This window comes from Ceratotherium simum, chromosome 7, assembly GCF_057802395.1.
Source record: "Ceratotherium simum simum isolate JZ-2026a chromosome 7, ASM5780239v1, whole genome shotgun sequence".
Taxonomy (NCBI): domain Eukaryota; kingdom Metazoa; phylum Chordata; class Mammalia; order Perissodactyla; family Rhinocerotidae; genus Ceratotherium; species Ceratotherium simum.
Window position 1 is genome coordinate 23,359,171 of NC_141906.1, and position 22,836 is coordinate 23,382,006.

At 46.7% G+C, this 22,836-nt stretch overlaps 1 protein-coding gene across 21 annotated transcripts in view; it reads right to left on the reverse strand.

Annotated features, from left to right (window-relative positions):
- DNHD1 (dynein heavy chain domain 1) overlaps nt 1-22,836 on the reverse strand; it is an 81,517-nt gene that overhangs the window by 31,111 nt on the left and 27,570 nt on the right. For 15 of the 21 annotated variants that reach the window (XR_015552676.1, XM_087433297.1, XM_087433286.1 and 12 more), the window contains 14 exons: nt 20,099-20,361; nt 19,765-20,008; nt 15,214-15,371; nt 14,613-14,738; nt 14,245-14,521; nt 10,827-10,954; nt 10,526-10,724; nt 10,043-10,137; nt 9,310-9,517; nt 7,782-7,907; nt 4,355-7,459; nt 3,985-4,162; nt 3,623-3,815; nt 3,095-3,383 (listed from right to left, as the gene is read on the reverse strand). Coding sequence is in view for 20 of the 21 variants with exons in the window: in XM_087433297.1 (XP_087289423.1) it covers nt 3,095-3,383; nt 3,623-3,815; nt 3,985-4,162; nt 4,355-7,459; nt 7,782-7,907; nt 9,310-9,517; nt 10,043-10,137; nt 10,526-10,724; nt 10,827-10,954; nt 14,245-14,521; nt 14,613-14,738; nt 15,214-15,371; nt 19,765-20,008; nt 20,099-20,361 (5,589 nt within the window). In the remaining variant the exon portion in view is untranslated. The remainder of the gene's footprint in view (nt 1-3,094; nt 3,384-3,622; nt 3,816-3,984; nt 4,163-4,354; nt 7,460-7,781; nt 7,908-9,309; nt 9,518-10,042; nt 10,138-10,525; nt 10,725-10,826; nt 10,955-14,244; nt 14,522-14,612; nt 14,739-15,213; nt 15,372-19,764; nt 20,009-20,098; nt 20,362-22,836) is intronic. The other 6 variants (XM_087433287.1, XM_087433295.1, XM_087433293.1 and 3 more) reach the window with 6 other exon arrangements.

The following is a 22,836-nucleotide window of genomic DNA, read 5'->3' on the forward strand; positions in this document are numbered from 1 at the left end:
CTTAGTCCATTTACATTTAATGTAATTATTGATAGGGTTGGTTTAAAAAGTGCATATATTGTTATTTGTCTTCTATTTGTCTCTTCTATTGTTTACTTCTCTGTTGTAAGCTTATTTCCTGCTTTCTTTTACATAACTTAAATATTTTTATCCCATTGTATTTCCTTTATTGATTTTTTAGCTATACTCTTTGTTAAGTGATTTTTCTAGGGCTAACAATATGCCTCCTTAACTTATCAATACTTAGAAGTAATATTTTACACTTCATACTTCACACTTGACCTTTCCAACTTCCTGTTTCACATTTCACAAACATAAGAACCTTACAACAGTATAATTCCTTTTACCCATTGCTCCCCATCCTATCCTTTTACTATTGTTCCAATTTCTTTCTTACTTCTACCTACATTAGCAACTCCATCTGACATTATTATTTTTGTTTTAAACTATCAGCTGTATTTTAAGGAAATTAAGAGATGAAAAAGATATTTTTGTAAAGATACTCACATATTTACCATTTCTGATAGTCTTCATTCTTTTCCATAGATCTGAGTTTCCATATGGTATTATTTCCCTTCTGCCTGAAGAACATCTTTTAGCAGTTATTGTAGTGCAATTCTAGCTGCAGTGAACTTTCTCAGCTTTCAAGTATCTGAAATACCTTTGTTTCCTCCTCATTTATGAAGGCTATCTTTACTGGATGGAGAATTATGAGATGACAGATTTTGGTTCTTTTTTTGCCTTTTCTTACTTTAAAGATGTTGTTCCACTATCCTCTGGACTCTGTTGTTTCTGATGAGAAGTTAACCATTATTCTCAATGTTGTTCATCTACACATAATGTGTCTTACTTTTTCTCTAATCACTTTCAAAGTTTTTCTTTCTTTGATTTTCAGAAGTTTGACTATGATGTGCCTAGGTGTGGTTTTCTTTTTAATATTTTACTTGGTAATAACTGAGCTTTCTATATCTGAAAGTCAATATTTTCTAAGAAATTTGGGAAATTTTTAGTCAAAGAGTTTGGTCAAATATTTCCTCAAAGAGTTTTTCTGCCCTGTTCTCACTCTTCTTTCCTGCTGGAACTCCAATTATATACATGTTAGATTGAACCTCTATTCATATCTAATATTTTTCTTTCTTCAGGGTTCACTGACTCTTTCTTTAGCCATCTTGAATCTTTTATTAAGCCATGAAGTGAATTTTTCATTTCAGTTATTGTATTTTCCAGTTCTAAAATTTCCCTTCAGTTATTTTTAGTAGTTTACATTCTTTTGCTGAGATTACCCATATATTCACTCATTAAGATCATATTTTCCTTTAAGTACTTGAATACTTTTATAATAGCTGCTGTAAAGTATTTGTCTGCTAAATTTAACTTCTAGACCATCTCAGGGTCAGTTTTTATTGACTATTTTCTCTTAACAGTGGGTCACAGTTTTTTGTATTGTATGTCTATTAATTTTTTATTTTATGCTGGATGTTTTGATGACTATCATTCAGTGACAACTTTTACACTGCCAGCTATAATATACTTCATTCTACAACATTGCTTGCAATGTTTTCAACCTTCCTGTTGAAATCTCTTCTCAGTTGCCGTTCACAGATCTGAATTCACCCTTTCTATTATCTACTGACATCCTGATTATTTGTGCAAATTCACTGAGAAGGCCAAATAATGTAGTTAGAAAAAATTACAAGTTTTGGAGCAAACAGACTTGAATTTTAATCTTGGTTTGGACACTTACTGGCTAGAGTGTCTTCGGCATGTTATAAAATCTCTCAGTTTCTTCATCTTTAAAATAATCATAACAAATCTCCATGTTACTAGGATTCTATGAACACTAAAGATGACATAGATAAGGCATGTAGCACGTAGTGCTCAATAAATTGTACTACTACTATTAAGTACTTACACTACCTGGTTCAAATTTTCTACATCTCATAAGGGATTTCAGTGTCTAACTGAAATTATGGGCTTTAGCCCATTGACTTCCTTGACTCCAATAACCTGTACCTATACTTCATTTCTGGCTGGTCCAATGGCCGTATTCTGAACCTGACATTATCTGGAGGCACAGCATTTTAGAAACTTTAAAATTCAATATCCCACACTTTCATCACAATTTCTCCCCTTTCCTTTCTTATCTTTTCTTCTACGAACTGTTACTGGGCACTTACCTCCTGTTGAGTCTATCAAAACAAATGAGACAAATCTCTGTTCTCATGAAGATCAGAGTGTGATGGAAGGGCAGACAAGTAAACACACAATCAAAACCATGGTTGTCACAGATTTTTGTACAGAGCATGGGATGAGTATCTAACCTAGCCTGGCTTCTCCTCCAGGAGGCTCAGGCTTCCTGGAGGAGATATTGCCTGAGATTACTTGTAAAGAATAAGTAGGACTTAGCCAGATAAATAGAGGACAGAAGGCAGAGAGGACAGCAATCCCAGAGGCTAGAGGAAGCCTGACTTATTGGATGCCTGTACATAGTTGAGTCCAGTTAGAGCACAGAGTATAAGAGGTTACAGAAGAAAGCATCATACTTTGGCAAATGCTTTTGCCAAAGTTCCACGTAATGACTGTCTGAACCAGGGAAAGTGAAATGAAAATAAGTGGAGAGATTCGAGAGATATTTAGAAGGTATAATTGAGAGGCATAGTGACTGGACATTGGTGAGAGAGAAGATGTCAACAAGATTTCTGGCTTAAGTGACTGGATGCATGGTGGTACCAGTTACCAAGTGGATAGTAGCAGGTTTTGGGGGGAAGAGGATGAGTTCAGGGTTGCATCTGAGGTGTCAATGTGACAACAAGGTAGAGAAATACAGTAGGTAGTTGGAAAAACAGTTCTGGTGCTTAAAAGAGAAGCCTGGGTTGGAGATAAAGATTTAGCAGTCAAAGCATAGAGATGGTGGATGAGGCCATGAGAGGGCTAAGATTGTTCAGGGAGCATATGTAGAATGAGACGATATTAAGAATGGAACACTGAAATTTGGTCTATAGGTGTATATTTGAGAGTCAATGAATATTGATAGGGATTTTACAGTCTCAAGAGATGATAGTGACTTCTTTCTTCCCTCCTCCCAGCTCCTCACCAGAAGCGGCCAGGTGCAAATCCTCCAGGAGGAAGAGGAGGGAGCCTTTAGAATCCAGGTGCCGCCCGGGCCACAGACTGGCTTGTGCTTGGCCCTGGACCCCTCTGCTCAGTAGAAGGCGAAGGTGGTTGGTACTGAAGGCAGGGTGGATGGGGCTGTACATGTATGGGTGATGTGGCTCCACTAGCACCTCCACAAAGGTTGACTTCCCTGTTGCTGCTTCTCCAGCCAGCAGCACAGGGTGTCCCTCTGACAGAAGCAGGTCCACCACATACAAGAGCCGTTCGGTCTGCAGGAGAGGAGCAGGGCTTACTGTGGCAGCTCCAGTTAGGACAGTAATCTAGCTGAAAGTAAAGGTCTAGGGGTCTGTCTTAAAGCTGTACTTGCAGAACTCTTCATGTATTCTTGCCATTGTGAAAACATATCAAAGAATGGGAGCAGGTAGGCCTCAGCTGAGCCTAGAACATGGACTCCTCCAGGATGTCTCCTTGAGCCCCAAGCCCAGCCACTGCTCTACTGTCCTCTCACCTGGGGAGAAGGGTTGAAGGTGCCTGGAATTCCCTTGACGCGGCTCCCCAGGTATTGACCAGTGAAAGGGACCAGTGTCCCGTCTTCAGGGCATACATGTAGATCGAACACCAAGGCTGAGGGTGGTGGCTCAGGGTAGTTGCAGAGGCAACTAATAGAATCCCTTATGAAGGTGTCAAAGAGGGGCCAGAGCCTGCTCAGATGGATACACAGGCAAAAGTGTCAGACAGTTATAACAGTTCCATTTGTGACACCCTCACACACTCCACCCTCCCCTGACAGTGTTGTCACCTGGGTTTTGACTCCCATGGGCCAGTCCATCTCAGCCCTCTGCAACCCCCACACTCCACCCCTGTAGATACCTGGAAGGAAGGTGGGCTCCAAAGCCCCAGATCAAGGCAAAGAGAAAGCTGCTGACAGCCAGCAGGTGTTCCCTGCGCTTATTAGGCACATCATCGCTGTCAATCCGGGACCGGTTCAGAGAGCTGCTTTTTGAGGATTTGAAGCTTTGGGCCATAGGATCACTACAGCTGAGGTCCTCTGCAAAGGTCACCGTGGCCAAAATAGGAGCCCCATAGGAAAAATCGGGGGGTAGGGGAGGAGAGTGGAGGTTGGCTCTATCACTTTCAGTCCCCAGGCCCAAACCCACCCAAGAACCCACACTCCTGGCTCCAGCTATATCTCAAGGCCCCATATCTCTCAAACCAGCCTTTCCCTTTCCCTTCCCTTCACCTGGAACACGTGCCTTCTCCTCCTCATCTATGTGCAGGTGGGGGTCAAGGAGACAACGCAAAATGCGGGCCAGGCTGGTAACTTCAGCCACGCCTGGGCAAACAGCCTGCTGCCCATGTACCTGCAGCAGAGAGCTGGCACCCTGGTGGGCGAGGAATCGGAATGTTGCAGGCACCAGCACTTCAGCCAGGCGGTTGAGCTCGGTGACTGTCTGGAGCTGCAGGCGGTACTCATGGGGCAGGGCTGCCATCAGGACGCTAAGCATACCCTGCCAAGTCTGCTCCCCACCACACCAGACTAGGGCACAACGGCCCACCACTGTCGGGGACATGCCTGTTGCGTCTCCCACCTCCATCAAAAGAAAAGTATCTGGGGGTCGTGTTATTTGCTGACCATTGGGGAGGCAAAGCAGGGGCGGGTCGCCCAGGAGGCAAGTGATGGAGTCCAGCCAAGCAGCACTGGAGGCCCCATCACATATTATCCAGTGCTGGGTCCCCACCGATTCCTGTGCCTGCCCCTGTGGGCCCACAGCCTTACTCTGACTGGCTGCACGAAGCAGCCTGGGGAAGACGCCATGGTGCCAGCAGGATCCCTCTAGCCATCCCAGGAACTCCTGGGGGCTGAGGACACTGGGATACAGGTGAGTAATTTCCACAGGCTGGTAGCCTTGGGTCGAGGCATCCTCCATGGCTGCCAGCCGATTCTGGATCTTAAATAAGCTATGCCAACAAGTGGTCTTGCCGCTGCCTGCAGGGCCCAGGAGCAAAATGCCTGAGGCCCGGCCCAAGGCCTGGCTCAGCTGCTCCAGGGACCCCAAAATATCAAGGCTGGGATGCAGGCCTACCTGCTGCACTTCCTCCACCAGCAGTGGCTTCCTCAGCCTGTGGGTCATAGGCTCTGCCAGCACCTGGCTGGCACTAGGGAAGAGCCCACAGAGCAGCTCTTGGAGGTTGTGCAGGTGGACCCCATCGAGGATGCTGAACAGTGGTGAGCGTAGCAGGGCACGCAGTAGGGCAGCCTCCTCAAAGGCAGCTAGGTTGTGGGGCTGCTGAGACTTGGGTTCCTCCTCGGTCATGTTTAGAGCCTGTATCATGTCCTCTAGTACCTGTTTGAGCAGTGGCAAGCGGCAGGGCAGGGACCCAGGCACCAGCTCACACTCTAGGGAGAAGAATTTGGATAGGCGGGTAGCCATGCGGGAGGCATCCCGCATCCCCGCACCCAGCAGGGTCAGCTCTGCTACTTGCTGCAAGTCAGGCAGTGTCAGTGCCACAGGCCGCAGCAGTAGGTGCAGGTTAGCAGGCACAGCAGGGCTCAGGGCACGCAGTGTCAAGAGACAGCCATAGCCAAGGCGCATGAACACGTGACGTTTCTCAAAGAAGCCACTGCCAAGGAGTTGGGAGTGGGTGGGGTCCATAATGCTGGTGCTTCGGGAAGCTTCCTGGTACAGTGGGGCATAGAGGTGGTGAAGTTCAGTCAGGCGCTGGCCCAGGGCAGAGAGCAAGCCAAGCGGCAGGTGCTGGGCTGCCTTCAACAGCAGCCAGGCACCACCCTGCAGGGCACCGTTCAGGTAGTTGCTCAGGCTTTGGGCCTCTATCTGGGGCAAGCAGGGCATCACCACCAGCTGGCGCCCCATGGCCTGTGCCAGGCTCTGCACTATGGCTGCCTTGCCCACACCATCAGGGCCCAGTAGAGTCCCACACGCCACCTCCTCCAGGGCCAATAACAGCACCAGAGCTGGCCGCTCAGGCAGCAGGCTGGGTAGAGACCCCAGTCTCGGACCCAGGTATTCATAATTGTACAGGAATGACCGGCCCAGCACATCTATCCAGCATGCAGCTGGTGACAGAGAAGTCTCAGCAGACGCAATCGTCTTGAGACTCTGCAGGGGGCTCTGGGGGACGACGTGAGGTGAACCCAGGTGGTACTTGAGTTGGCGGGCCCAGTGAAAGTCTGTCAGATCACTGACCTGGTGCTCCTGAAGCAGCTGTGCTATATCCCGGTGAGTCACTGCCATGACCAGCAGGGCACTGAGCAGGCTGGTCTGGCGGACAGAGGGCAGGGGCTGCCCACCCTGGGAGGCCCTCTGGGCCTGTAAAAAATGCACCAGTACCTCAAGCTTGTGCACATTCATGGGGACCATGGCTAGGGTCCTCCCCTCAAGCAGAGCCTCCTCCATCTCGGCCCGCCATACCACCTCCTCTGCCACCAGCACACACTGCCATGGGAAGGCCTGGACTAAATCCAGCCAGTGGTGGACATATGGGTGCAGGGACAACTGGCTTTGCAGAGGCAGCTGCTTGAAGGCCTTGTCTAGGGATGGGCCCAGAGCAAGATGGGCAGCCACACAGTCCTGCAGCATGTGCACCAGTGCCAAATGCAGACACTTCTCCAGAGATGCCAGCCATTTGGGGAGATCTGGATGCAGAGGAAGGGGCCCCTGCAGCTTCACCTCCTCCCCACCTGCCCCTAGAACTGCAAGCGCCTCCACCTGAGTCTGTGTGCTTGGGCTTGACTCCCAGTCATCCATCATGTTTTTATCAGTTGTGCTGGACTTGAAGCTCACAGCATGCACGTGAGGAAAGCAGCGTCGTACCCATAGCTGGGCCTCACATGACTCCAGCGGGGCAGCCAGCAGGGCCACCAGCTCACTGTCACTGAGAAAGAAGAGGCGGGGGAAGTGAGCACGCACCCCATAGAGCACGCTCTCCAGAGCCATAATCATGCCCTCCAGCTCCACTGAGCCTTTCTGCAGCAGCTGTTGCAGCTGCTGGCCTTGGAAATGAGGGCTCCGCTTGGCACTGGGCACTATAAGCGACAGAACCAGGGGGTCAGCTACAGAGATCTGCATCAGGGTCCGATACTGATCATCTATGGCCTTGAAGCGGGAGTTCTGTGGTGAGGGAAAGGGTAAAAGTGAGGGCAGACGTGAAGGGGTAGCTCCCCCTTCCCACCCTGAGCCCCACTCTTCAGTAGCCCTTGCCCACACTGCCTCACCCCACTTCCCTACCAGGTCCGAACTAGGAAACTGGATCTTCATCTCATACAGAACTTTACTCAGAAAAATCCACTTCTGCTGGAAAGTCACCCACACTTCCATCAGGGCACCTGTGTGAGCAGCCAGAGGAAAGGAACACTGGAGGGAGATTAGGGTTCTAGCTTCTGTAAGAGGGTCCAGCCTGCTCCTAACCTCTCAGGGTGCCCCACCCCAAAATACTCTGCTCAGCAGGACTCAGGGACCTTGCCTAGAGGAGAGAAAACTTTCACTGTAAATAAAGTCCTGGTCACCTCACCCCAAGATGCAGCCCTCAAGAAGGTACTCATTGTGTCCTTCAGATCTTCCCCACCCAAACCCCACCTCTCACCCTATCCCTCTGGGCCATCCTGCTTCAGGGCCTGCCCATCAGCCCAGCAAGAGGCCTGTACTCACCCAGGCTGTGCATGATGGTCACCCACTCCAAAGCTCTTTTGTATAAGTCTCCTGACTTTTGGGTGGCCAGGATCTTGAACAATACCTGAAGACTTTCCTGGATAGAATCCTGCAGGCTGCTGCAATCTAAGGAAGAGTGGGCTCCAGCTGAGCTGAGCTGAGCTGGCAGTCAGATGGGGCAAGGACACAGGTGACCAAGACCTAAAATACACTGAACCTCACAGATCTCAAGCTATTCTCTAGAAGACCCAAACGGTTTTTCTTTCATTAGTTGAACTGTACGCTTACCAAGAATCAGAGGGTGTTTACAAACCTGTTTATATGACTTATAATTTTAATTACAGAATTTAATCTAATAGTACGTTAACCAATGAAATATGGGTGCGAAAAGAGTTGCTGGTTCTATAGGAACTATGGAAGGCTTTAGTAAAGGTGAGTTGATAAAAACATGATATTAAATTAGGTATAGGCAAGTCAGTTTTTAAAAACCAGGAAATTATAACAAAAATCCAGAAAAGTTCTGGACTCAGGTAACTTCACAATTGTCTTCATGTCACCACTCAACTTTACAGAAACTGAAAGTTCAAACAGTAGACAATGCATTAATGCAAGAAAGGCAGTGAGGAACTTCTATCAGTTGACTGCAAATCAAAGAAAAGCTCTCGTCCTTAGGTTAAAAGGTTAGTAAATAAATGTACATTTATATGTTTTATGCTAAAATAAAAATCTTAAGCCATGTATGCATCCTATTTTATGATTTTCCTATTTAACTAACTTTTTAAATTCGCCAGTTAGGTTTCAATTGTGTTGGGTGAGAGAATTTCTCTACTGGCAATTCCCTAGCTACACCATCTTGGGTGTCTGTACATATGCTGTTCCCTCTGCCTGGCATGCTCTTCTCCCTTGCAGGTTTGGCAAACTCCTGCTCCTTCAGAACTCAGCATGAGACCTTTGCCTATGGGAAGGGAAGATTTCTCTGACTCTCCTGGTCCTTTGAAGCTGGTCCTCTTTCAGAGATTCCACTGTCCTCATTAGGTGCTCCATCATGTATTTATCTCTGTTCAACTGTCTCTCTCTCACTGGATTGGGAGCTCCCAAGGGACAGGACTTCTGTTTATAAATCTCAGGGTCCCCTGTGTTTGGCTCAGAGGAGCAGGTGAATTTGTTGAGGGAATAAAAAAGGAATGAATGAGTGGGGCAAAAGATCAAACAGCAGGGTGTAATCTAGAGGACAGAGCATTGAAAGGTGGAGAGATATGACCATAAGGAATTTCTTAGCACACCTAGAAAGGAAAGGACCTCTGCTGAAGAGGCCAGGCATTGGGCGGGAGCAGAGGGACTCCCAAGATTAAGACTGTACAGGAGCTACATGAATACACTATCTCAGAACAGACTGATGTCTCAGGCTGTAGAGTAAGGATGGGGCCCTGGCTAGGGAAGTCAGATCTGGCAGGGCTTGGTGGATATGGTGGATGAATATGGTCCCCCCGCAGGGGGCTTTCACTGGTATACAAGGGCTGGGTCTCACCTGAAAGGATGAAGGTGCCACTATCCTTGTCCACCACTTCCCAGTGGGGGCTGCGGAGTGTTTGCCTCTTGGAGCGCTCTGAGGCTGGGGGGTGGTAGGGCACATGCAGGATGAAGTTGAGCAGTCGCAGCTGGCGCATTTCCCAGACCCGCTGCAGCCGCTGTAGGGTCTCTTGGGCATGAATTCGTTCGTTTTCACACTGCCAGATCTGCAACAGCTAGGTCTTAGGAACCAGGACTGGGTAATGGCTCAGGGGATAGCCTTGGAGCCGGGACTTAAAGGCCAGGGCTCAGGGGAGTGGAGGTCTCAGAGATAGACTGGGACTATCGGACTTCAAAGATAGGCCATCAGCAGCATACTTTGACCTAGGGCTGCTGCCTTGAAAGCCACTCTTTTGCAACGCTCTAGCTGAGCAGACAGTGTCTCCATCAGCTCGTGCTCTTTTGGGACAGGGTAAGTGTTGGGGGACATCTGCCATCCTGTGTGCCCCCAACTTCAGGGTGGCCACCCACTTCCTTCCCCTGGTGGGGGCATACTCTCAATCACACAGAATCTGAAACCACCCATCAGATCCCCATACCCTCTAGGCAGGCCAGCAATCTCAACCACCCACCCACAAGCCAATATCTACTGCCCTCTTGTCTCAAGGGGCTGCTGGGCCTTAACTGGCTCTACTAGAGTTTAGCAAACAGGTCCTAGGCTGGACCACTTCCATCCCTCCAGTGGGCCCCACCTGATTGATTCGATCTGAAAACTCCAGCAGTGGACAATTCAGCAGCTGGCCCAGTGTTAGGAGTTCTATGTTGTGGAGACTGCCCAGCCCTAAGGCTGGAGGTAGAAGGGACAAGTCAGAGCAACATCCAGTATACGGCAGAGTCCAGCCCCTATCCCAGAGCCCAGAGCAGGACCCAGAGCCCAGCCCAGCTCCCAGATGTCAGATCTCAAAGTTCAACATAGAGCCAAGAGCCCAGAACCTAAGGTCCAGAGCACAGTGCAGAGCCCAGCCCAGGTCAGCAGAGAGGACCCATATGGTAGTGTGGGAATCTAGAAATGTTTTTCCCTGTGGAGGAAAAGGGGTTATAAATACATGGGGGAAGGCAGAGAGCAACCCAGGGAGGAAAAATGTTTTCAACAGGAGTAGCAGGGAACTGAGCTGTCACATTGTTCTAATCCCTGTCTTTCCTTTCCCCTCCCTTCTGACTCTACCCAAACACACCTTGCAGGAGGGCTTGGAAGTTGAGGTTCTGTAGCTGGAGGCTGCCCAGCTTGGTAAGCAATGGCAGATAGCTGCGAAACTCCTCCAGCATGCGCATGCAGCGCTGCAGAACCGGGCTGTGCAGGCCCAGGGTTGCACTCATCCGGGCCGCCTCTGTCAGCCAACCATCTGTCTTCTCCTGGGCCATAGCCAGGCTGAACTGTAGGGAGAAGGGTTCATTGTCAGCTGGAGACCCTTCCCACCCCCATCCCCCAGAGACTCTCCACTCCCAGGCAGGAGCTCCAAGGAAGGGTGTCAGCACCTTGGCAAAAGCCATGCACTTCCATTCGCTGATGTTTTCAGAGATGACCCGGTACAGGTGCCAGACGCGCTGCTGCTGCACAATAGGATGGGTCCCACAGGTTGGCAAGGGCACAGGCCTCTCATCCCCTGTGGGACAGGGCTGGGTGAGGCCTGGGCTATGTGTGCGGGTCGGGGGCTTGATGGGAATGGTCAGTCAAGAACCCATAATGACAGAAGAGGGGGTCCTGAAAGTGCCAAGGTCGGGGGAGTCTAAAATTGTTCAATACAACAATGGAGTGAAGACAACCCAAGGGGCAGTTATTCTAAAGAAAGAAAATCTGGGAAAATGTGATGGTAGTGAAAGGGAAGGGTTCTTTTCTGCTAGTCTCCATTTCACTCATTCTACTCTAGCCACACCAGACTCTTCACTGTTGCTCAGACACACCAGGCATGCACCCTCCTGCTGAGGGCCTTTGACTGGCAGTTCATTCTTTCTGGAACATTCTTCCTTCAGAGAACCATATGGCTCACTCCCTCACCAAATTCAAGTCCTTACTGAAACATTATCTTCTTAATGAGCCTATGCAGCCCACTCTATTAAAAACTGCTATCTACCCTCCCTGGCATTCTTGACCCCTCCTATCCTGCTCTGTTTTTTCTTTTCTATACCACTTATCACTTTCTCACATGCTCCATAATTTGCTTATATTGTATGTTTAGTATTTGTTGTCTTTCTTTCCCAACTAGAATGTTGGGTCCACGGGGGGAGGGGTTTGTCATTTGTTCATTGATACACCTCAAGTCTGGTGTGCCGTAAGCACTCAACAAATACATGTTGGACAGATGAGTTCAGGGAGATGCACATAAAAAAAGATCCGGCCCACAGGGAGGAATATCAGGGGTACATGGTGATGCCTCCTGTTGTGTTTGCCTCTGGCCATTATTCCCTCCCTTTATCTCATAAGCGACTGCATTAGTTCTTAACCAATAATTTATATTCAGTTGTGAGATATGTGTCAAAAGTAATTTGCGATTAATAATAATTATAATACTGAGGCTTTCAATTTACTTAAAAGACATTAGACCAGATTCAAGGATATTGCAATGAAACTGTCATTCTCATTCACTTGAATTCCAGTATATTTTCTTGAGTGAGAGAAAAAGTGATGAAGTTACACCCAAATGCTGGGAATCATGGATCTTACATGTATAAGCATTATCCATCATGGAGATCTCAGAATATTAAAAGACTGAGAATCATTAGGCGATCAGAGCTCTGATCTGACAAAAAAAAAATGACAGTAAATCTGAACCCTTCCAATCTTCCTTTGTCTGAACTCAAAAGATCCAGCTAGAGACCTATGTCTTTGATAGCAGTTATCTCAACATGAAATACTGGACAAGTAAAGAACTTTCTCTGTAAGAAGGAGCAGACATAATACCTCCAGATGCATGAGCAGATAAAGACAAACTTGAGGATAAATGTCCTCTGGACATTTGCTGTGGTATCTCTTCAGTAAATTCCACTGCATTTTAAAACTTTTTATTTGGAAATGATTTCAAATTTTTTAAAGCTGCAAGAAAAAATAGTAAAAAGAATACCTGTATACCTTTTATCTAGATTCACCTTTTTTAACATTTCACCCATTTTCTTTATCATTTGTGTTTACATGCTCTGTGTATGGGTATGCGTATACACACACAAACACATAATTCTTTTCTGAACTATTTAAGGGTAAGTTACATATATCACAGCCTTTTACGCCCAAATACTCAAGTGTGTATTTCCTAAGAACAGGGATATTATATTCTATAATTACAGTATAATTATCAACTTCATATACAGGCATGCATAGCTTAACAATAGAGACACGTTCTGAGAAATGTGTCATTAGGAGATATCATCATTGTGTGAACATCATACAGTGTACTTACACAAGCCTAGATGGTATAGCCTACTACACACCTTCTGTATCCTTGTGACAAGCTCCCATAACTTTTTCAAAGAATTTAACACTTCCTTACTTTCTGGCTTAAAAAGATATTCCAGGCTCATCTTGTGTCTACCCCGCCACAGTCCTGGAATCATCCATCCTCTGAGGAGCCCTGGTTCCTTTTAGTGGGAAATGGTATTAGAAACTAAGATCTGGGCACCATGTGGCTCCTTGCTATTGGAGTATTTTTGTTTCTTGGCCTCTTCAGTAGATGGAGCTAGGAAATATATTCATGTATATATACACATATATATACACTTATATACATATACATGTGCACATAAGCATCTACACAACAATATGTGTGTGTGTTTGAAAATGCAGTGGAAATTACGGAGTAGATACCACAGAAAATGGAAATTTATAAGACAAGCTCACAATATTTCCCCAGAACTCAGAAAAAAAGAATAAAGGAATGAGTGATGATGAAGAAGATAAAAGAAATGGAGGAAAGATCCAGAAAATCGAATATACAAATAAGAATTCTGGAAGGAGACCAGAGCAAATATAAAATCCATTATCAAACAATCAATAAATAGATTACCTACAAAGGAAAAAAATCAGATTGATATCAGATTTGTCCACAATTATAAATGTCAGAAAACAATGATGCAATATCTTAGTTTGGGGAAAAAAATTTTGTGACTTCAGAATTCAATATTTAGCCAAGCTGTGATATAAGTACATTATAAAGTCATCTCAGCATAAGGAGCTTAGAAATTTTAACACCTCTAACTCACTTAGGAAAAGAAATACTCAAAGAAATATCACAGCCATCCAAGGAAAGAATGAAAATAATGAAAAGATGTGGTATTTTAAAGAATGGTAGGTGGGTAAACCAACCAAGGAAATCTTAGATGTCAGAATAGTTGTTAACATAGTTATAAAACAAAGCAAATGTCAAAAGTAATGAGTAAAATAAAAGATATAGAATGGAAAATAAAGAGTAGTATTAATAACCTGGATCTAAGATCCTGGATTATTTTAACAAAAACTGGGAGTTTGGTGAGGAGACAGGGATGGAGGAAGGAAGTAAAAGCAACGCTTGGGGTTTCCTGGGCCTAGCATCACAAGGCCTACGTCCCCTGCTCTGCTTTTCACAAACACCCCCATCCCTAGCAGGAAAGGTCAAGGTCTGTGGTCTATGTCAAGCAGAGTACGGGATGAGTGTCCCCTAATACTTGGCCAAAGAAAAAGTCCCTTGCAGAGCGTCCTCCACCTCCCATTTGGCCAAATGGCCCCAGGACTGGAGATGTCCACAGGCAGAGAAGTTAATAGTTGGTAGTTGGCCAAGAGGCAACTCAGAAGCAATGTGTCCTACCCAGGGATAGAAGTGACTGCTAGAAGTGACTTCATCTGAGAAAAGAAACTTGGGCCCATAAAGTTCTTTACGTGCAGAAGGGAACCCGCCTAGTTGCACCACTGTACGGGGATCCTCAGTACCAGTGAAGGTAACATAGGCATGGTGCAGTTCACTGAGGTGGCTGGCTGTGTTCTGGAACTGACGCTCCAGGGAGATGAGCTGGAGCTCAGTGCTCCTCTGCTCTTGCGCAGGGTCCATGAAGGGACCGGACAGGGCCTTCTCAATCAGGCCTTCCAGCTCTGCCAGTGCTGCCGCCATCAGCTGCTGCAGCTTGGGCACAATGGCATGTTGCTTGCTGAGTAGGAACTCTGAGGCCTGGCTTTTCTCAAACTGAAATGCCTCCCACGCATCCAGAAGCTGCAGGGCAAGCAGAGGGCAGTCAAGGAGATGTGGTTGTGGGGGAAGGGGGACTGGGAGGGATGGGAGACTCCCTGAATTGCCTTCTCACCGAGATGTCCAGCGCCTCGTTCTCTGCATTAAAGAGGCTAAAGTGGTTGCGGATGAGTTCATGGAGTGACCGTATGTATTCCAGTCGCTCTTCCAGCTTGGTGTACTGCTTATTGGCCTCGTTCAACTGCAGGAGCTACAGCATGAGACCAGCACCCCCACAACCCTGCGCACCAGTTTGGGCCCATCCCTGAGGGGCACCCCCACCTTCTGGAGGCTCCAAACCCCAGCAGCTGCCTTTTAACCAACTGGGTCCAGGGACAATCTGCAATCAGATCCCCATCTGACCTATGTCTTTGTGATGACAGCACAGTTCCTCCCCCACCAAGTCATTACCCTGATGACGGGGCAACAGATCCCTATCTGACTGACACAGAGAGCAGAACTATGTGTCTCTCTTCACACCAGGGCCTCCTGCTGCCATGAGAAAACTGAGGGCCATGTGAACAGGGCGAGAATTAGCAAGTGCAGATCACGTATGCGAGCAGTTTAAGAGCATCAAGGCCCATGGGGAGCTCGGCTGAGACCTGAAGAGAGTGTGCTGAGCATTTGAGCAGGATGGGCCCTGGATAAGCCGGGAAGGAAGGATGGGGAGAGCCCACCTTCTGGGAGCACTGTGCGATGGTGTGAATGTCTGAGTTGATGCTTTGGAAGACCTCTACAAAACCCGTGAGCTCCATCATCAGCTGTTGACTACGGCTCCAGCACTCATGCTGCACCTGTGCAAGAATGTCCTTCTTGATGCTCTCCAGCTTGGACTCTGAAGACAGGAGAGAGTTAGGTGTCAGGGGGTGCACAAAAAAAGAAGGGGTGCTAGGCGAGCGCTGTGGGTCCAGAGTGGGAGAAGTTTAAAGGGGAAGCCAGACCATGAATTCATTCCTTCACTCATTGAACACTTACTGGACCTCTGCTCACTGTCCAGTCAGCTGCTCTACACTGGGGCCTGTGCTGGGCACCAGCAGACAAGAGTGAGTGAGACAGAAAGTGTTCCCACCCTCAGAAGCTCACGATGCAGTGGCAGAGACAGACAATAAATGGACAATCACAAACCAGTGTGATAAATGCTCTGCAAGTACCCAGGAGCCCTCAATCAGGCACAGTGAAGGGAAAGGAGGCCCAACGAGGCTGGGAAAGGCCTCCTCAGAGATGGGGACACTGAGGTTGAATGTATTGGGTAGTTAATGCTCCAAGGGGCAAAGGCACGCCAAGTAGATGAAATAGCATGTGCAAAGGCCCTGGAGTGACGTGTTCGTGAATAGCAGAATGCCCCATCAGAGATGAAAGTTTTCTCTTTGGGGAGTCTTACTGCCTCTGCTCTCCTAGAAGAGGTACCAAGAAGAGTGTTAAATCTGCCTTTTGTTTTTAAGGATTAAAGGATATGGGGCTAGAAGATAATCTTGGAAGCTGCCTTTGGTGATACGAACACTCCATTGTCTCTGAGGGCAGGAATAATACCAATATAATACCTCATCAAATCTAAGATACTACTGACTGTAAGAAGCACCATTATTTTATAAACCATGAAAAATGAAAAAAACGATGCCATATAAACTCTCACGTCGTCAATCATAATACGCCTCTTAAGTTCAAAGATGTTAAAATATGCACAGAACAGCAAAACACAACATAGAAATACAATATGCAGTATACCACAAAATACAGTATAGAGTGCTTACTATGTGCCAGACACAAAGTCAACTACTTTACCTGTATTAACCCACTTAATAGTCACAAAAACCCTTTGCAGTAGATACTACTATTGTCCCTATTTTATAGATAAGCAAACTGAGGCTCAGAGAGGTAAAGTAATTTTATCAACATCACACAGTGGCAGAGCAAGGATTCAAACTCAGGTAGCCTGGCTCCACTCTGTTATATTTTATGTTTTGAGGGTGAAAAGTAAGTTGACTTATCCCTTACGAGCATCTCTGCAACTGGAAAGTGGGATCGTGACTTCCAGGGGCAGAGAATTGAGATATACTGGGTATGGCACTTTTGGAGCCTTGGAGGAAGTAACCAAGAGGACTGAGCACCAAGAGCTGAGACTGAGAAAACCAAGAGGGAAGGAACCTATCAAAGGGCACCCAAGGTTGAACAGAACACAAGGATGTGTACTCATCCTTTTTCAAACTACCCCTCTGGCCTATGACAGTAGCTAGGCCGTTGCAATGGTGCCACTTTTGGACCAGCAGCATCAGGCAGGCGAAGGCAGAGAGGGGCTCAACAGCGACACCGTATGGCATAAAGAAGTGACAGATTCATAAAATACCAGGGCTGCTGGAGATGGATGGGAAAACAGATTTGAGAGATATTTAGGAGGCAGAAGAATGGGAAGCATTTGGTGACAGGTTGTGTCACTGACTAGGTAACTTGAGAAACTCAAAGGTGGGTTTGGAAGCAATTAACTGTTTTTCCAAGTTGTTTCTTTTCCTTTTGTGTGTTAAGGAGCTGTAACCAACAGCCATCCTGAAACTGACCAAGCCTCACCACAAGAGCTATGCCCATGACCTTTGCCTTATTTTTAATGCAAAGATCTCTCCAGGAGGAGCTTAGGCCTCATTATGTGGAAGCATGTTCTCCAAGTGAGCCTGTGCAAGCGAATACCCACCTCTCCCTTTTGAATATTCATTCCCCAACCGAAATATAAGTTCCTGCTTCCCTTTCGGAAATATAAGTTCCTGCTTCCCTTTGTTCGGAGACACCATGACTCTGGAAATGATTCCTCATGGCCTCCTATTTGCTGCAAATACACTTTACTTTGTGAGAAAACTTCCACTGATATAGAGTCTTATTTAATTCCCCAGGAGGTGAGCCCACTTGGTTCAGTAACAGTTGGATGTGGTGCAGTTAGGAAGAGGGAAGAGTAAAGGATAAATCCAAGTTTCTGGTGAGGACAACTCACCAGAGTGGATAATTATGTCGTGTGCTGTTCAAGAGAGCCCAGGTAGAAGAGGAACAAAGTTGGAGAATAAGAAGATAAAATTAGATCAGCAAGAAGGATGAGAGCAGACAGAAGGGGATAAGGTGAAATGAAAAAAATTAAGCACCTACTGCATGCCATATTCAATGCTCGGAGTATTACAAATAATATCTCATTTAACCCTCCTTGCCAAGACCCTTTGAGTGACTGCATTATCATGTCCATGTTACAAATAAAGAAAGTGAAGCTCAGGGATCTGCAGTGGCACAAGCCAGTGAAAAACAGCCAGGATTCTGAACCTGTGCTTTTCTCTCTGTTCCTCTTGAAGAGGCCAGTTGATCCTGGACTAAGGGTCAAGAAGCTAACAAACCAGAAAAAACACGGACTTCTCGCAACAGTGGAGGAAAGCCTGCCCAAAATAGTGTCAGAAAGAAAGCAGGCTAATCACGGGCCCTCCCTGTTCCTGCCCTGCCAGCCTGAGCCCCCTGTACATTTAGGAGGGGAAGGGAAAAAGCGGGGAGTTTTTGTGGCTTATGAGATGCCTCACGAGGCATGTGCTCTCATCTGCTGAGGAGCAGAAGCGGGGAGGGCTAGGCAGGCAAGCATTTTCAAGCAAATTCTTTCAGGCTCCCGCTCCAAGAGCTCCCACCTTCATAAAGAAAGCAGGCCTGGGGGCCATGGATCTGAATACTACCCAGTCTCTGCAGAAAGTAGACACTATTGGTTACTGCCATCCTTGGGAGTTAGGTGAGAAAACAGAACAACCTCCCTATTTCCTAGAACAACAAATCACTGGCTTCCCAATCCACCCCACTGTGAGCCTCTCCAAGGCCAGCTCCTGGGCAGAGGCACTTAGCTAGTAGACAATAGCATTTCTCCCAGGGGATGGGAGAAAGAGAAAAGAGGAACAAGGCTAGGTCTTACACCAGATTTCTCAGAGACCCAGGGAGATCAACAATCGGGCCTTGGCCTTATGGGCATAGGCAGTGGCAAGAGGAGAGAAACTGAGATGCATGGAGGAGGCAGCAGACAGCAGAGTGGACTTAGCTCCACTTTCCATGTGGAACTCTGGAAGGCATCCCCCTGCAGGGTTCCCTTATGCTCACATGACACGAGATAGTCACAGCAGAGTAGAAATCATGGTGTCATGTGTTGTGACAGAAAGAGGGCCAAACAAACCTTCCCAAGTTCCCCACAGCTCCCAAATCACAGGAGATACAGAAGACAGTGGTGAGTTGATAGCCAGTGGGCCTGATTAGGTTCCTGTGTTGAGAGGCAAGTGACCTTGCAGCAGAAGCTATGGGGGTGGCCAGCTTAAGACAAAGACTAGGTGAAGGGTTCACTAAGACCCCAAGGATCTACAATGCCAGCAGGAGCCCATGCAGGGCCGAGTCAGCAAAGGCAGACACTCTGGGCTCCTATGAGCCAAGAGCACACACCCCAGTTATACCAGCTCAGGACACAGAGGCAGCGATGTCAGAAGGGGGGCAGGGACCAGGTAGGGATGCATTACACCTCAGCAAAGGTCACAGAAGCCAGCAGAGACGAGCACACAGCCCAGAGCCCTCTCCAATGCCAGATGCACCTTGGGGAGGAAAAGGAACAGAGGATACTTGAGAATAAAAACAACCCAGAACTGTAGTATTAATTTTGAATTGACCAAACACCCAAAATAGGCTGAATTAGAGCAAAAGTGCTGCTTTAAATGAAAAGTGCTTTCACTTTCAATTGGAATGTATTCTTTCACCATCAGCAGAAGTTAGGACTACAGAGTAGGACAAGATCAGTTAAAGAGAGTAACTTTTTACAGGTGCAAACTGTAGTGTCAGTTTTGACTCTGCTACACGTGGGGAGGAGGCCCCCTTGATTCCTGAGAGTCTCTGTAAAGAAACTGAGCTCACTAGCCTAAGGAGCAGGCTAAGATTTTTCTCAGTCTCATTTGGTTTGAACTACTTCCAGGCCATAAGAACAGAAAGTGTCAGGTGACAGGTACACGATTCCTAAGGAGAAAGGGGAATGAGCAGAGCCAAAACAGATGGAGAGGCTGTCCTCGGTAAGGATCACATCTTTCATTGCAAAGAGAAAGGGCCGGGACCTGGGGCTTTGCGAGGCTCCATGGGTCCAATGAGAGGCCTGCACCAAAGGTCCTTGGAAGACACTCCAGGCTCAAGGAGGGCCATGTGGATAAAATAAGGAAGGCGGAAGGAAAGGAGGGTGCATAAGCAGCACTCACCCAGCTCTGCCTGTATGGCACGGCAGCTCAGCAGCAGCAACCTGCCTTTTGTGATCAACTCCGCAGGTATACTGGAGACACGGGCCTGCCAAACGTTCAGGCAGCTCACCAGCGTCACGTAGTTCTTGATAGGACAACCTCTCATAGACTCCAGCTTCTGAGGCCCCCAGGCTTGCAGGAACTCATAAATGCCTGTCATCCAGTGATGTTCCTTGCAGAATTCCTGTACCTCCCACAGCATGCCCTAGGGGCAGACAAGGTGCTTAGGACAGAAGTGCGTGGCTATGGTGGGAATTGGTGGACATGATCCTACTCATTAAACCTCTGTTCTCACCTCCAGCAGGGCCTGTTGTATAGTCAGTGCCTGCTGGATTTGAGGGTTGTTGTCCAGGTCTTCTTGCAGCTGCTTATAATTGGGGGGCAAGTACTGGCCTCGCAGCCGGTACCCACGGACCTCCAGGGCTTCGGTAATTATACGAGACTTCCACGGCCACACCAATCCTATATTTGGGCCACAGAAGATGCCCACAGCATCGCTGGGCTGGCCCTGGAATTTGGGCATCACGGATTCCGTGTTTGAGTCCTCCTCTTCATCTTCTGGTGGGGCACACGCCATAATTGTCCATGAGCGCTCTCCAGGGCCCACACACAACCTCTCTCTCTACCGAGTGTACACAACACATTACACACACAATCCCTGCTCACGAGTGAGTTTACACATACATCTATATCACAAACACAGTACACCAGACCCAATGAGGGAAGTTATTAGTTAGAGTTCAGGAGTAGAGAACAGAATTTACTCTAGCTAGGATAAGCAGGAAGGGAATAATTGTGGAATATTTAGTGGGTTGCGAATAACTGGAAGAGCTGAAAAACAAAAACACTCTAGCCTGAGTGTCTAGGGCTCTGTGATGCCTGGCAAATGGGGATGTCACTGCCATACCATCAGCTACAAAAAGCACATTGCCTCTCTTATGATCTCCACCAGCAGAATGGATGACATAGGCCCTGCCTCTCTCCCCTACTGACCTCAATTCTGAACTAAAGTCTCATGTAGATCTAAATCACATATGACACCTAGCTGCAAAGGGGTCTGGGAAGTGTAGTTTGTAGCACTCCAGCCTCTGCAGAACAGAGGAGGAGGTGGGAAAGGATGTTGAGCATGCCAGTCCTCAGTATCTGCCTTAAGGAAATATTCTTGAACCTAGCCTCCCCTTCAACTTCTTAGAAACTGGTTAATTGCCAATTTCAGTATTTGTCTTAAACTTTGTACAAAAAGGCGGGGAAACCATCAAAATGCATACTACCAACACCTAAACACTACAGTGCCTGCCAAAGCTCAGTCCTCAGATCTCTTTACTTCTTCATCTGTACTCACTTTCTAGAACTCTTCCAGTTTTACGGTTTTAAATACCATTTGTTTGCTATCAAATTTATGTCTAGCTCTGATCTCTCCCTGAATCCCAAAACCATTTTAACAACTGCCTACTCCACATCTCTACTTGGATGTCTAATATGCACCTCAAACTTTTAACAGGGTCAAAAATGAGCTCTTATTTCTTCCCCCAACCACCACCCAAAACTGCTCCCCTGCAGTCTTCCAACTTTAGGAAATGGGAACACCATTCTTCCAATTGCTCCAGTCAAACACTTTAAAGTCACCTTTGACCCTTCTCTCACATACAACACACCCAGCCACCAACAAATCCCACTGGCTCTACATTCAAAATATATCCAGAATCCAACCAATTCTCACCACCTCCACCACCACCTCCCCCCGCTCCCAGCCCAAGTCACCATCAAGTCTCACTGCATTATTGCAAGACCCTTCTAACTCATCTCCCTGCTTTGACTCTGGCCTCCAGCACCTTACATTCTCTGCCCCACAGAAGAATAATCCTTTAAAAATAATGCCAGAAGGGATTCTGGGAAAATGGTGGAAGTGGCAGCATAATTTTGAAATCTCTCCCAAATTCCCACATAAAATGACATAAAAGTGACAGAGCAATTAGATAGTAAAACAAAAACCCATGGATTACGTTTTCTACAAAATGGAGATTAGGGATCCTTACAAATCCTAAAATATGAATGAGTGGGGACAAATCACCTACGGCCTCAAGACCCACAAGGCATTGCCATTTGTGGGGAAAGAAACAGAGGGGAACAATGACAGATGTGACAGACCTGAGACTGGGAAAACTCCGAATAGGCATTTCCTGGAAAGCAGAGGGCCAATTTGAGAACAGCAAGTAAAAGTGGGAGGGGTTTTGCCCACTCCAATGGCAGGTGAGGTAAGACCTGTAAGAGCTGAAGCCGTCTAGGCCCATGAACTCCTGAAACCAACTGGCCAGGGCTCTCTTCTGGGACAGAGCTAAGGATAAACTGCGAGGGGTAGAATAAAAATTAAGCAGAACGAAGCTATAGAGAAAAAGAAAAGAAAAGGTCCAGATAAAAGTGGGAGAGAGAAACAGAAACCAGGAAATCTCAGAAAGCTAGCCACCATTTTTTGAACACTACAGGAAAGCAATAGAAAAGGAAACCAAAAGGTTAGAAAACGACACTGAACCAAGCCTCCTTCTAAAAGTTTAGAAAAGCCCAATTTTCAAAAGTGAGCAACACAAAAAGTATCAACATCAAACCCCATACAAAGGTTTTATAAGAAAAAAGAAAATAAGGAGTAAATAACATCTTTAGAGACAATGAAAGCATGTCAAGAAACAGATCAAACAGGCCCATTTCAAGACAAGGTGAAAGACACTAGGAAATGATGTAAATCATGAAAGAACAACACATATCAGAACTAGAAAAACTCAGAAATTATGTGACAGAACTCAGGAAAGAACTAGAAATAAAAGACAAAATCATCTCAGAATGGAAACTTAACTGAAAAAACATAAGAGGAAATAAACTTAGATAATGTCTTAAGAGAAACAGAAGGTAAAAATGAGGATAATTATAAAATAAAAAAGAAATAGGTTTTTTAAAAAAAGTTTTGGAGAACAGGAAAAATATTTGAGATAGGTGATAAGGATCTAAAATACATGTAATAGGAGTCCCTGAAGAAAAATG